The sequence below is a fragment of the Macrobrachium nipponense genome, chromosome 7, assembly GCF_015104395.2.
Source record: "Macrobrachium nipponense isolate FS-2020 chromosome 7, ASM1510439v2, whole genome shotgun sequence".
Classification (NCBI taxonomy): domain Eukaryota; kingdom Metazoa; phylum Arthropoda; class Malacostraca; order Decapoda; family Palaemonidae; genus Macrobrachium; species Macrobrachium nipponense.
Genome location: NC_061109.1, coordinates 99,124,058 through 99,140,193, shown reverse-complemented (window position 1 = coordinate 99,140,193; position 16,136 = coordinate 99,124,058). Strand labels below are relative to the sequence as shown.

The 16,136-nt window shown below is 37.2% G+C and overlaps 1 protein-coding gene across 1 annotated transcript in view; it reads left to right on the top strand.

Moving 5' to 3' along the window:
- The window catches only part of LOC135217081 (junctional adhesion molecule 2A-like), a 202,128-nt gene extending 186,296 nt beyond the window's left edge, over nt 1–15,832 (top strand). Inside the window, exons 4-6 of the mRNA XM_064252768.1 lie at nt 1,112–1,245; nt 13,494–13,731; nt 15,174–15,832. Of these exons, the coding sequence (XP_064108838.1) occupies nt 1,112–1,245; nt 13,494–13,731; nt 15,174–15,280 (479 nt within the window). The 3' untranslated portion in view covers nt 15,281–15,832. The remainder of the gene's footprint in view (nt 1–1,111; nt 1,246–13,493; nt 13,732–15,173) is intronic.
- The last annotated feature ends 304 nt before the right edge of the window (nt 15,833–16,136 follow it).

Genomic DNA, 16,136 nt, shown 5'->3' with positions numbered 1-16,136 from the left:
CCCACCTTCTCCTTAGAATTCTAATAAAACTCAGTAATTTGTGAACGTAAATACTAATTATATGTAAACGACTTAGGTAAGGAAAAGGCAAAAGTTCTTGGCCTCACCCAGAGAGCGTCGCAGAAGAAGGACAGTTCCCGCAATATTTCTCTAAATAGTAGCACCAACGTCAGTGCTGTTGATCCGCCGATGTTTAGACACTGCTTCTCCTGCGTGGAAGGAGGCTGTTTCTTGAGACTCCCATAGAGAATGAATGACCACCACGCTCCCTAAATGCTGACCATGTTGGTGAGATCTGAATTCAAGCGATGGGATAAAGTCAGGTGCAGTTGAAGGTCATACTTGACCTTTCCAGTTACTGCCAGCTACGCAGCTCTGACAGTCTGTCCTTGTGAAACACCGCAGCCGCCCACAGCTTTCCTCTGCACTTCATCTTTACTACTTTTTTAAGTGTTGCACCAATGATGCCGTTACTCCTTCATGGTTTGAAGCTTTAGCTTGACCACTAGCAAACTCTCACTCAAAATAAGGTGTATTGAAGCCCCACGTGTGGTTTTGGCGATGAACAGCATCCACTTGTCGAAAGGTGGTTCAGTTTTTAAATGTCCTAAATGGGGTTTATGTCATGTGCTGTCCCTGACTTGCTCAAGTCAAGGCAGCACCCCGGCCTTCCTCTTTGGTCACCAATAAATTTAAAAGCCCCACTTGCAGTATATGGAAATCGTACGATGAAGTTCTTATGTGTTCATATATCTTGTTGTAGCGCGTGATGACCCAGAATTTATTAGTTACAGGTCTTCTTTCTGGGAATAAGGGATCAATTTACAGAGGATTTTTTCACCTATGCTCTTGCACTGTCCACCGTAGCTGAAAATAGTTATAAAAAAAACGAATCTGTTGTTTGCGTTGATATATTTCATCCCTTCACAGATAAAGAGCACAAAACAAAAACCCAGATCTGGGAATAAAATCGTTTTATCAGTTTTGCGGTCCATCTGTTTATAATGAACTTACGTTTGCTACCGAATGATGCAGAGAATAAATGTTCAATGAAATTGCTTTTAGTATTTTTAAATAACATTTAGTGATAACTTTCCTTCCACACCTACAGAAGTGCCAGAGGAAAATCCCACTATACACGGGACGAAGCACAAGTACCACATCGGAGACAATGCCCGCCTCACCTGCGTGTCTGCGAATTCCACCCCACCGGCTCAGCTCACCTGGTACATCAATGATCGTAAGGTAAGTACAACCGTTGATCCCCGAGGGCTAGTAGTAAACATGGCGATGCCTATTTGACCCCCCCACGGGCTAGTACTAAATACAACTGTTGATGAATCAGTTTCGCCGTGTTGAGCACCAGCCTCCATAACACCGGATCGGAAGAAATCAGAAAGTAGCACTTAACGTTCATGAACATCTTTGATTGTTTTCAAAAAGGAAATTACTGTAACTATACAGGCCTTTTTTTCTCTTTTTTTCGCTTTTCTCCTTTGGTGTGTTTCAAAAATTTTGAATATTGCGCGCAAATATGTATAATTTCATTGGCCTTTTGAAAAAGTTCTGTTCTGTACTCAGGGTCAGTTAACAGTATCTATTTTATGCTAGTGAAGGTGACATGTTTGATGTACCAAATCAAGATATCACGAGGTTTAGTTCTGATCCATCAGTGACAAGGCTTATTAGATTTTTGCAGATTGATTATCAAATAACTGCTATAATAACCATCGAGGGAATGAAATATTCTATATGTTTAGAGTAATTTCCAAGAAAGTTTTGTTGATTCAGCTACACTGGATCATTTATATCGCCATGATGACATATCCTTCATAGCATGCTCAGTTATGTGAACTGTTGATTAAATGTTGGGCATCAATCTGAATTTTCGGTTTCCCTTTGGATCGAAACTCAGTAACTTCATAATTTTTCCTGAATACCAAAAGACTCTTTCCAGTCAGTTTGTTTAGTTAGTAATGTAATAATTTGCTTCAATAATGATCGCTTTGCCCAAAAAGCCTCGGGCAGTTGTGCCGATAAACCTACAGACACTGGCCATTACTCCAGCAGAAACATAATGTAAAACTAGACCCGGTGTATACTCAGCCTTTAATAGCTTCCGTCATTGTCTGACGACTGTCATGATACAGAGAGAATTCCACAACAGACCTGCTTGGTGATAAAAAACACTAGAGCCAGGTTATTACTTAAAACTGAAACTGAACTGAGGAATTTTTCAATGCTCCAATATTGGGGTTAAGCTTGACATCAAATAAATTTCTATTGCAAGATGTAATAATTATACTAATTTTTTTGTCCCATTTTGCTTTTATATAACTTTTTTTTTATTATATCTTTGTATTGATCACATCTTCGTTAAAGTCATCTTCTAGTTTGTTCTCCCTTCTAGTTTCTTTTGGCCTTTTCTTATGCATCCTTCCTTTTGCTGTTTCAAAGAGTTTGCACTTTCTAGGATATTGTACGCGCTGCATGTAATAATTGAATCGCACAATTAAACTAATGAGCTGTTTCATCAAAAATACAATTTATTTATATGCAGTGATATTATAAATTTTTTTTATTTATCTATTTACGATTTACCCGAAAGATATAACCTCTCCTTCAATTTTCTTTTTAATCATCAATGTAGTTTTTCTGACGTATGCTATTATTTTATCAAGATGTGATTATTCTTTTCGAACTATCAACTAAACTTCAGCTTCTGTCATGAATCTTGATAGAGTATTCTGGATTTAAATGCATTATACGAGCATCTAGCTTTGTTGATATTTAGATGGAAAAAGACTAAATAGGCCTTGCATTTTGTAGTTATTTCTTTCCTGCATTGACCGGACACATTCGTCCTCTCTCTCTTTCCGTCGAATACATTACGTCTGAATTTCTAATTACAATATTCGTTTCTCTTGAAAAAAAAAAAAACATTACTAGCTTAAGTGAAAATTAAAACGGCAAAAGTTGTTTTTATAGATTACCGTCATTTTAGATCATTTTAATATGAATAATTAAGAAAAAATAGAAGAAAATATTGTAACGCGAAATGACTACACGTATCCATAATTCCCAAGAATATTCCCGGACTGAACCAGTCAGATATTCTATATGAAATTAAAATGAATAGGGAGTGGAAGTGAACGCTTAACCTGTAATGCTTCTTAGAACAATTCCTGACGCACACTTAGTGTTGTTTCAAGTGGTGCCTTTGATCGACCTTTTTTATTTATTTTTTTTTTTTTATCCCGCTGAGGCTCACGGCTTCGGTACGTTGTTATAGCGGCTGGCCGCGCTCGCTCTTGCCAAATTCATAAGAGGGCGCTCGAGCGAGTGGTGTGCAATTAAGAGATTAGTAAAATGGAGTTTCTGGCCTGAGCTTGATAGTTTGCTTGATTCCTACAATGGTGTAACATTCGATTGGTCTTCGATATTGCCAATGTCGGTGTTCCTGGAATTCGCGGATTATATATGTCACATACTTATCATTTTATAGACTCGGCATGTACAGATCGATAGAATAGCGCTCAGGATTTCCTACGCCTGTGTAAATGTACACACATGGAATCACATACCCATACATACCCGCAAGACTCTACGGCCAGCCGGGGTCAAACCACAACTTTACAAATGCAAGCCTAATTCTTTACCACTGTCTCATGACACACACACACACAGACACACACACACACACACACACACACACATATATATATATATATATATATATATATATATATATATATATATAGTATATATATATATATATATATATATATATATATATATATATATATATATATATATATATATATATATATAGTATATGTATGTATGTATATATATGTGTGTGTAGGTATTTCTGTGTACGAGTATGTCTGTGTGTGTATGTCCAGGTTTATCAGCATGCTGTTATCTATAATAAGAAGAACCGGTTCCTGGAAAAAGCCTTAAAAGCTGCCGTGAGAAAACTCCACTTCACCTTATTCAAGCTGATCCCAGCCTCCTACGCCACACTTCCTTTTAATATGTAAGCCCATCTTTTCTAGGACCTTTTTGATGCTATCTATCTATCCCTCTCTAGGGCCTCCCCAACCCCCCCCCCCCCCCCCCTCCCGTCATTCTTCCTCATAACACTGTTATCATAGTCTGTCGTCCTAGTTCTCTTCACATAACCGACACATTCTAAAACTCTCGTCAGTTTGCTATCTAAATCCGTTTTTGCTCATCTACTGTGTATCTTTCCATTCCTCATCTGCTCAGTAACCAAATACTTAATCTCAACAGGTTCAAACTTTATTTTCACTTGTATGTAACATCCACACTTCACTCCCATAGAGGACCGTAGGCTGAAAAATCCCTTCATATACATTTGGTTTTCCATAGACACTCAAGTCACAAACCAGTGATTTACAGACGCCCGACTACCTTCCTTATTTCACTTCTGTGAATTCCCTCTTTTTTGCATCTAACATGGTTTTTCATATTTACCTATAAAAAAAGCCATTAAAATTAATTTCTCTATCTGCTTTATCTTCCTGATTTCCATTGACCTTGATAGCCTTACACTTGTTCTTTTTACCCTCAAATTTTAAGTCGCGCAAAACTGTCTTTTGTAAATATTTAAGCATTCCACACCTCATCCAGAACTCATTTTCTTATAATGCTAATATGTGCTGACATCTGTTGTTCTTCCTCTGAATTCTCACATCATTCCACTTCTTTATATGTTAACAACCATGTAGACAGTCATACACAACTCAGCTTATATCTAGTATAAACAAACAACCCACTCACCCTCATATTTATATTCTCGCACACGTTCTGCTCCCAGCATGTCAGCTTTTTCCGGCCTCAACAGCAACTTCCTTGCTCATCATTGTTGAAGTCAGCTTCTAATTTATACATTCTGTACTAACTCATACTCTGAAAACGTTTTTCCCTCTTCATTTTCTCTTTCCAAAGTATTTGTATGAACCTTTTTAGTCTATCTTTTATAATTCCCTTAAATATCTCTCAACCTCTATATCATCTCGGTGGTAAAATTTTAACCTCATTCATAAATGCTATAAAAGTTCTCGTCTTAATACATTTGATCCCATTTTTTGGCCACATTTATACTCCACATACAACATCAGTAACGCCAAGTTAGCTCAACATTCTCTTCATACATATCAGGATTTACCTCTATAGGCACAGTCTGTTATACCCAGAGATCCAGCCATATTCAAATATGTTTGCCTTTCTGTCTTTTTCTACTATTAATTCATCAGCTCTTTCAGCAGCATTGAATTTACGAGCATTCAATTTCATATTCGTCATTTTATATAGCTTCCAAACTCATAAGTATATCCACGATTTACTAATATAACATCAGTTGCAATTACCAAGGAATCGTAGACGTTGATATAGCCATGCGCTAATGATCGCGACGAATTCCGGGGCTAATAAACTAACAGAGTTTCATAACACTTAAAAAAAAAAAAACTGCTTCCAGTGTTATCATTATTGCTCTGAACACCTCAGTTATCAATAACAATCTTTTTGTGTCAATAAATCGAGATTTCTCTTATGAGATTTCCGTTTTTAAAAGATTTTTTAGTTTCCATTAAAAGGAAACTGTTGGAAGGCTTTGTGTGTCCACCATCAAAGCTTAAAACCTTTTGAGGCTAGAGGGCTGCAACTGGTATGTTGACCATCCACCGCCTAGTCATCAGACATCCAAATTACAGCTCTCTATCCTTAGTAGTCTTTATTTTATCCAAGGTTAAAGTTAGCCATGATCGTGCGACTGGCAAGGATATAGGACAGACCAGCACCGGGCTGCGGTTAGAGTTTCATAGGCCGCCGCTGTTATAGCATCATATTGAGACCACCAAAATATAAATCTATTTTTGATGGCCTTGATTATACGCAGTACAGAAAACTTGTCATAGTTGATTTTACTACAGTATCGTAATGCTTTTTAATATCTTCCCTAGCAATATCTAATCTACAGCAAAGATAAATACAGCACGAAGAGAACGTACCGGAGTTTGCAAGAAATTAACAGAAATCTAAAAATGAATAATTAAATGCGGCTTTTTAGAACCGTATCGAAATAAACTTAAGAAAACTATATAAATTTAAAAAATTATCATATATATATATATATATGTATATATATATATATATATATATATATATATATATATATATATACATATATATATAATATATATTTTAATATATATATATATAACATATATATATATATATTATAATATAATATTACAACAAACACACACACACACACACAAACACACACATATATATATATATATATATATATATATATATATATAATCATATATATAATATATAATAAAAAAATGGCTAACAAAGGTAACACCATTGTCGTGAGAGACAGATAATGAATATTATATGAATAAACTAAGGAATCGCTAAAAGTGTGTTTATTGATTTTGAACAACACGTTGAATCAATCTCTAAATGTTTACTAATGATAGAACGTCATTATCTTTTGAAAGGCATAGTATCCTTAGCGCTTCAACTGACATCATTAAATATGCAAGGCTGCGTCTGATTTATTTATATCATCCATAATCACTCTTGACTGAATCTGAAGAATGGGAAGCGCTACAAGATTCACTACCGAATTTCTGGGATGTGACGGAAGACTAACGACCTTATGGCGATTCTCATTTGGTTTAGTTCTAGAGATTACAGAGAAATACTGATAAAATCTGGTACCTCCTTTGTAAGTTGTCCACAGCTAAAGCCCTGATGAGATCCGCTACAGGTTCGATAATATAATAAACAAAAAGATTCGATAATATAATAAACAAAAAGATTCGATAATATAATAAACAAAAAGATTCAACACCAACAGTTGAAACTGGGGATACAAATATAGAAAGAAACACAAACAGAACAAAGGTTTATTTACAAGCTTACTAACAAAGATAAATGCAGAATGGTTTCTCCTATTTACATAACAAAAATAAAATCTTACCATGCGTGAACTGGGGAAACAGTGAGCTAATGAAATACTTGGCCAGTTTTGCAGCTGTCGAAAATCAATGCTCGAAGCGATGGCTTCACAAAGGAGAGCTGCAGAACTTTAGACGTCTTCTTGACTCCGTACTGCAGAAAACAATGTCTATTTTTGACACTCGAAGGGCACGTTACTCCTCAAAGCCACCTTGTAGGACGTTTCTCCTCTGAAGGGTTGCTCAACGTCGGAATACCTCTGTCTTTCTCTCTCTAACTGGACGACTTGACTCGAATCCGATCCCACTCTCGTGCGCCTTCCTCTCTTATCCTTCGTCTGTTCCATCTTCTCTGTTGATCTTATCTCTCCTACTTCGTCAGTCATATATATATGGCGATCTGGGGGCAGGGCCTACCAGCGAGCGTCACAGACTCCCGAGACGACAGGAACGTTTAAGAAGGATCTAGGCGAATAGTTTCATCATAATACACGGCGACATGTTGGCGCCTGTTGAGTTTCATATCCCACCTGGCGATTCTAGAATAATCATGAGAACAGGCACCTCCAACACATGCGCGAATGCCTCCTGGCTGCAGACCTACTTGAAGAAAATGCATTTTCCTTTCCTTTAATACATTTAACTTCGCTCTAAGCGATTACCATGACATGTTCCCCCAAAGGAAAAAAAATGAAATTAACTGATTTTATTTTTTTTCTAAAGAGAAACAAGAATCAAACAGCAGGGGAACAATTCTGCATAAAACTTTAATCCAGTTAAACACGCACACTTCTCCATTCACTCACCCACTCGTGCCAAAATAGAAAACGGTCATCAGACTACTAAATCTGGAAAATCTCTAGAGAGGCTATCAGCTATAACATTATCCTTTCCTCTTAATTTTTCCTTTTCTGAACTCTGAAAAAAAAACTCAGAAATTCTTAAGCACCTCTTGAGTTTTTCTCAAAGCTAATTTCTCTCTGTAACACTGCTACTACAAACACGGGTGGTGGCCACGGCACGGGGAGTTCTTCATAATTCTGAAGCAAGTTTACATGCATCCACTTTCCTCATCGCTTACCCATGTCTATCAAATAATTTAGATTTCCCCTCTTTTCCAAAATTGAAAAAGGACCTTAGAACTTATAAGATAAAGAGGGACCTTCTTTCTGGACTAGTACTAAAACTTTATCTCCCACAGAGAACCTTCTTTCTTTCGCTCTGAGATCATGTTTCCGTTTAGTCTCCCCTTGACTTCCACTCTCGTTCTCCCTCGCTAGTTGCCAAGCATCTCTTAAATTGTTTTTATAATACTCTAGATTAGTTATGTAGTCCTCACTACCTTCTTTAAGCATTAAGTTACATTTTAGCATTTCCAAAGGACCTTTAGTGGTATGACTGAAAACCAGCTCGAAAGGACTAAATCCTGTAGTGTCGTTCAGTGCCAACCTTAAAGCTAACAGAACAAAAGTTACTACACAGTTTTCGTAAACAACTCTTTAATGTTTGGTGAAACCGCTCCACGATGCCTTGTGATTTGGGGTGATAAGGTGTGGAAGTTACGAGTTTAATGCCTAACTCTTTCATTCTATCCTTGAAATATTTGGATACAAAATTACTACCATTATCACTCTGTATAGTACAAGGCAGACCAAACTTAGAAAAATAATCTAACAATCCTTTAACTACGGTCCTCGTGTTACAGCTTCTTACGGGTATCGCCTCTGGATAGCGAGTTAGTCTATCAATGATTGTCAACAGATATATACTCCCTCCCTTACTTCTAGGCAACGGTCCGACCATATCGATAACTACATTCTCAAAAGGTTCGCCTACTGAAGGAATATTACACAACAGAGCTCTGGGAATTACTCGATTCGGTTTCCCGGCAATTTGGCATTCATGACAGCTTAAAACATACCTCTTTACGTTACTCCTCATTTTAGGCCAAAAGTACAGCCTGCTAATAGACCTGAAAGTTTTATTTACTCCCAAATGTCCTTGCTCATCATGTGCTAACTTCAAAACTAGCTCATGAAGCTTCCTAAGAACCACTAATTGTTCGGTGATTCCTCTTTACTACCTGACTTAGGACGAACATAACGACACAAAACTTCGTCTTTCAAACAAAACGTTTCCTTACACACATTATCGAGATCATCATCCAACTCACTTTAAAAAATTCGGGTTAGTGTCTCACCCTCTCTTTGAAACTTGACTAGCTCATCCTTATTCAAAAGGTTAGTGCCTAATTCATCACCGTAACTATTACTTGATTCCACTACATTGACTATGTTACTCTCGACAGCTACACCTTCTGCTTGGCTATCACTGTCAACACCGATAGAGTCAGGTCTCTCAGCCACTCTCACGCCAAGATCAACCTTGCCACCTCTATCACACTCGTTTGAATCCACGAACTCACTCTCGTTCGAATCCACGAACATACTATGACCGTTGTCTATGTCTGTATCTAAACCTGACCTAGTTACTACCATTTCAGGCACTGGAATCTCACTTACAACAGGATTCACATTCTTGGATAAAGCTAAGTCATTACCGACAATAATGTCAACGCCATCAACAGGCAAACTGTCAACAACTGTTAGTTTCACTTCTCCTGACACTACCTGAGTTCAACTTCAACAAAGGACAAAGAACACGTGTTAGGAAATCCACCTAACATGACTTTTTCTTCCAAATTGATTTCTGCCCTGTTTGGCACACTCTCTCTCCTAATTAGTGAGACAGCAGCTCCTGTGTCTCGAAGCAAGACTACTTCTCGCAAATATACTCCTCCAAGAGAGGAAACTACACCTTCTGACAGAAATTCACTAAAACATTTCCTAGTTTCTCTCATCGCATCATTCCTACTTGATGAAAGGTTAACTAGAGACACTGGTTTCTTAACGTCCTTCCTTTCTACTGCAAAATTTCTCGCTAAATGCCCTTTCCCATTACATCAGAAACAAGTTAACTCTGAACCACTAAATGCCACTTTATTCTAACAAACCTTAGACATATGACCAGGTTTTCCGCATGTATAACAGGAATAGTCACTTTTACTCGCATTGTTATTACTAGAACTGAAAACTTTTACTGCTTTGTACTCTATCAGACGAAGGATCATTTTGCGTGAACTGGGGAAACAGTGAGCTAATGAAATACTTGCTGGCCAGTTTTGCAGCTGTCGAAAATCAATGCTCGAAGCGATGGCTTCACAAAGGAGAGCTGTAAAACTTTAGACGTCTTCTTGATTCCGTACTGCAAAAAACAATGTCTATTCTTGATACTCGAAGGGCACGTTACTCCTCAAAACCACCTTGTAAGACGTTTCTCCACTGAAGGGTTGCTCAACGTCGGAATACCTCTGTCGTTCTCTCTCTAACTGGACGACTTGACTCGAATCCGATCCCACTCTCGTGCGCCTTCTTCCTCTCTTATCCTTCGTCTGTTCCTTCTTCTCTTATCTCTCTCTGATGATCTCTCACTGATGATCTCTGTTGATCTGATCTCTCCTACTTCGTCAGTCGTATATATACCAGCGAACGTCACAGACTCCCGAGACAACAGGAACGTTTTAGAAGGATCTAGGCAAATAGTTATATCATAATACGTGGCGACACGTTGGCGCCTGTTGAGTTCCATACCCCACCTGGCGATTCTAGAATAATCATGAGAACAGGCACCTCCAACATGTGCGCGAATGCCTCCTGGCTGCAGACCTACTTGAAGAAAATGCATTTTCCTTTCCTTTAATATATTTTACTTCGCTAAAGCGCGATTACCATGACAATGAGCATAGCTGGGACGTCCAGATAAAGCGATGTTTTCCATTGTATGATTCGGATGAGGAATTGGCACTGTATGGTGGAAGGTCTTCTGTCCTGGCAGACAGAATAGCAAAGTTATTCCTAATATATTTGCATACTGTTGCCTTGTTTAGTGACTATGGCTGGGTGAAGTTCGTTCCTTGATGTAAAAGTTTTCATTAGCTGCGTTTCAGGCCTCAAAGATTCCTACAATTCTCAAAAAAAAAAGAAGAAAAAAAATTGTGGGGGAGGTTGGGAAATCCTAGAGTATTATGAGATACAGAAGGAAGCGTGTAAACATTTTACTGGTAAATTCTCAAAGATAAATCTCACTAAAGCAGATCAAGTAAAAAGTACTAAATATAAACAAAAAGAAATAAAAACTTGAGTAAGAAAAGTAATAAACTTATATTTGCTGAAAAAGATTATGAGCAATGATGCATTTTGAACATGTTTGTCTACAGGAATAGTACGCTTTGAATGAAATGAAGGAACCTGGGAGAACTGACTTTTGAAGCTGAAAACAAATAAAGTCTCAGATGCAGCAGAACAGAAATATTCCAAAAGAAGCGAAGAATCCTCGTGCTTAATTAAATGAAATTATTTAAAATCGACAAGTTGATAGATTTCCATCGTAAGAACTAGAAATCGCGTTTATTAAGTTACCGGAAAGATGAACTTGATAAGAAAAAAATATCATCTGACTTTCAGAAAAAAAAACTTAATATTTGTTTAACAGAATTTTTCTTTCGTTTCGAGTGAAATCAAGTATTTGATTTAGATGCTTAAGACAGTATGATTTAGAAATCACGAAAACGGCAATTAATCGAATCAAATGAAAGACATATAAATGTAATAGCGAGAGATGAAGCAGGCACACGCGCACACACACAAATAATTTTGATATAGAAATGAAGGAAACCATGGCATCATTTGTGAAAAAACAAATAATCTAAACATTATAAAAGTTGAACTTGTAAGAGGTTTGAAAAAAAGCTTCCAAAAATTTATGAGTGAGAGTCTGAAGCCTCGGTATGGAGGACGAGTAGCCAAAGAAAATCCCCACATTTCATGGAAAGTACCGTAGAACGTCACGAAAGGAGGCGCTCTAAACCATTCATGAATTATTGGTTAGCTTCAGGATCTCAGAAGCAAACCACATCAAAATTTCATCACAAGTTTCTACCCTGAGAGTATTGCTTTTTTTTTTTTACCTTCATATTTTATATAAGAAAAAATGTTCATTCTACGACCAAGTCTTCCGAACCGCCGAGAAGTTGATACATATTTGCTGTTTTTCTTTTCTTGTCCATCTTTTTTCATTATAATGGGGACATCGTTTGTTTTTACTATCTATACAATTAATATATAGTAACAAAGTTTATTGGTATATCATCCATATATTAGTATTTCGGCAAGATAAAATTGATCAATTAGACCTTGCGTTATGTTTCTTTCAATAAAAAATATACTTAAATGTTATGTTACAGAAGATAACCTAAAAAGAAAAAAAAGTTTGTTAGGCAAAAAAATCTGACAACTATAGAATGTGATAATCTCATTAAATGAAAAACCGGTGACCTTACGAATGAAACCTTTCACAAATTACCTTTTTATCTCTTCATTACCTAATCATAAAATAAAAACAGGGAAATGCAAGTGAGTTAGGCATTGCATAAAACTAGATCATAGACATCAACAAAAATACCAAGGCGATAAATTCACACAAACGATGACAAGGACCCTTCCCTCATATTTTTTAATATTATCTTCCAGCTGACTGAAATCATGAGCCCATAAAATGGTCACACACACACTGCACAACAGCGATATCCAATTAATTCGCTAAAAGCGCCGGCATGATGCCTTTCTCCTAAATAAGATATCACATGCTGCAACGATATGTGTTACTAATGATTTTAAAATAAAACCGGATTTAGCTGTCGTTCCTGAATTTCGTGCTGGCAAATGCCAGCGTTTGACCTCCGCTGACATTTATTTCAATTTGTGTGATGGCTCCCAGAATGGGGAGCTGACTAGACACGGGGCCGAAGCATAATTGCGACGTTTGGAACACGCCCGCCGATGAGGAGGAGGAGGAGGAGGAGGAGGAGGAGTAGGAGGACGCAAAGACAGCAATTCGTTTCAGCTGATATGTAGTAGAGGTGGACATATAATACCAGCAGTTTTATTGTAACTGCAACGGTTCGTTACAACAAAACGGATACAAACATTTAAGAGGGAGAGAGAGAGAGAGAGAGAGAGAGAGAGAGAGAGAGAGAGAGAGAGATGGGGGGGGGGGGGGGGAGGGTTGGGACAAAGGAAGGGTCTCCTCCACGATCCATTTACAAGGTTAATGAAGAAAATATTTACACCCCTTTCAGATTTGATCGGCCTTTCCAAGGAATAAAAGAAACCTGATTATAAAATAAGTTTATGGATTTGGATTAAAGTTTAACTTGATATATCTGGCATTTCGCCAGAGTCTCTTATTATTACCTCCTATTGTTCCAAATTCTTCGTCATATATAAAAGTAATGTGTTCCTTTTAATACAACAGTCGATTTTATTTAATATCTCGACTTACGCAACAATTTAACCTAAAAGATGTTTGGTTTCATAAACAACTTCTATAGATGACCTATATAGTAGATGACGGTCTCCTTCATCCCGCTACCAGGTACCACCGGAGTATCTGGTGCAGGCCCCCAGCGTAAAATATCCCAACGGACTAATGCAGACGCGCCTCGGCCTCTCCTTCGTCATCACTCGAAATCATTTCCAGAACGGAGAAATGACGCTCCGGTGCTCGGCCAGGGTCTCCTCCATCTACCACAAGACTCAACAACACAGCATCGACGGACACCTCACCTACAACGTTCCAGTCATGGAATCCAGAGATCTGGCAGCCTATTCCGGTGAGTGAACTTCTGCACGACAGAAAGTACGTGCTCGCTTCTTTATAAACGGAGAGGAAAAGTTTTCATCAAAATCATTATGTATGTTTTTTTTATTTTTTTTTATTGGGAGGAGGGGGGGGCGGTGTTACCTATTTGTCTGTTCATGCCATTATCATTAACAGACGAGACCAGCCTTTGCCGTAAGTCGTGGCAGAGGGGTAAGGTTATTCAGCAATTAAATGTTCCCTGGTGAACACTCACACACACACACGCACACACACACACACACACACACACATATATATATATAATGTGTATATGTGCATATGCGTGTGTGTGAGCGTATGCCGGATCTTTTCAGAAGTGTACGTATAACCATATCCATGTATAACATAAAATATTTTGTCGTACCCTCACCTGTGGCAAATTAATTACACGAAACTTGAGAATTTTCTTTCATCCCCAAATGGATTGTATAACGTAACAAAGAAAAACCGCACATAATAAAACATACTCATGCACACACGCGCACAGCGACTGCGTGCAAACTAGACAAACCAACACAAACCAGCGACACCAAAGAAAATACAATAACCTAAGTTTATGTAAGTGATTGTTTCATTCTACACTTGCACCAACCACACAATAACGATTGTTTCTAAGAAATTTCACTTTTCCAAAACTCTCCACATCCACTTCCATAATGTGAACACATTGCTATGACTCCTTTTGCCACGACAGATGTAAAGGAAGAATAAAAAGAGAATAAAAGAAACCAATTAGTAAACTGCCATTCATATATTGTTTACGTTAGTTTTTGTGTTGCAACTTCATACATCCGCTACTAAAACTGACATGTGATATGTGATGCCTGTTATTTCATATGTGATTTTTTTGGTCATTAGTTGAAACTTGATAGCTGTAGGCCTAAAGAAAAGCCTCCATCTTTTATTTATTTAGCTATTTCTGTGTTTTTTTTTTTTTTCAAAAGACCTTTTCAGTCATTTTCTGACTGGCTCACACACACACACACACGCACACACACATATACGTATATATATATATATATATATATATATATATATATATATATATATATATATATATATATATATATATATACGTATATGTGTGTGTGCGTGTGTGTGTGTGTGAATGAAGTGTAGATAAAATGAATACCTAATAGCAGGTATTTTTATTGTTGGCCTATCAATGGTGATTTAAATACTGGCACAAGCTATGCAAGCAGATACTTAAATGGGCACATAATTGTATTTTTAATCCTTAATACGGACATCAAAGAACAAAAAAAAAAAAAAGATTAAAGGAAGTTTTGAACTCCACTGAGTTCTTCTGAGCAGCAGTTCATACTTATATTACTGACGAATATTTGTTTTCCTCTTAAACGATCCAAATCTTTGTTTGACGTCCTAACGAGTTATTTCTTTGGGTTCCCTCAGGTTCTGCCAGATCCTGCACTCCCCCGATACTTGCCACTGCGCTAGTGTTCGCCGCCATGTTGGTGAAAATGGTGGTTGGTGGGGCACTGAAGCGCTACCCAAGCTGATTCAAACAGCTCGCCAACATCACCATCATCATCATCATCATCATCATCATCATCACCATCACTACCATCGCCATAACAAGTCCCATGAGTCGCCATTCATGAGAAATCTCATCCTCCACGACCTCATTACAATTAGAGAATTAGGAGTTTCATCGTAATTCATGTACATTGATGTCATGAAAGTCCTTCAAAGTTTCATCCGTTGTAGCCCCAGGAATACTCTCTCTCCCATTCGTATTTCAAGTGTATACTGTACATGGCATTAGCATAATGGAAAGAGTAGTTGATTAAGATAGTTCTCAGATATTCTAATCGAAGGTGTCTTGGTGTTTGTGTTCATGACCTGTAAGCCAATATACATGTAGTTGGTGTCATTCAAAAACACATTTGCATTCTTGCTTTTCATGTAGATGTCACATGTACAGCCTTTGGGAAATACATTGTAAGATATATATTGTATATAACTGCGCACACACACACATACACACATCTAAATAGTTTCAGCTTCATTTCAGTTGTATGAATGTGAGCGTGACGAAGAGTTAATTTACAGAAACCATATATATATATATATATATATATATATATATATATATATATATATATATATATATATATATATATATATATATATGTATGTATATGTATATATCGATTCAGAAAGTGTATTTATATATTTAAACAAAAGCACACACTTTTATCATACACTTATATACACGAAGAAATAAGTATGAAAATAGCCACGCTCATGTACTCTTAGTCATACCTAATTTCTTGTCAAATATAGAGTTACTTTTCTGGGTTCATAAACGGTGCTACGATCAATTTTTGTTAAGTAAAATATCTTCTCTCAGTA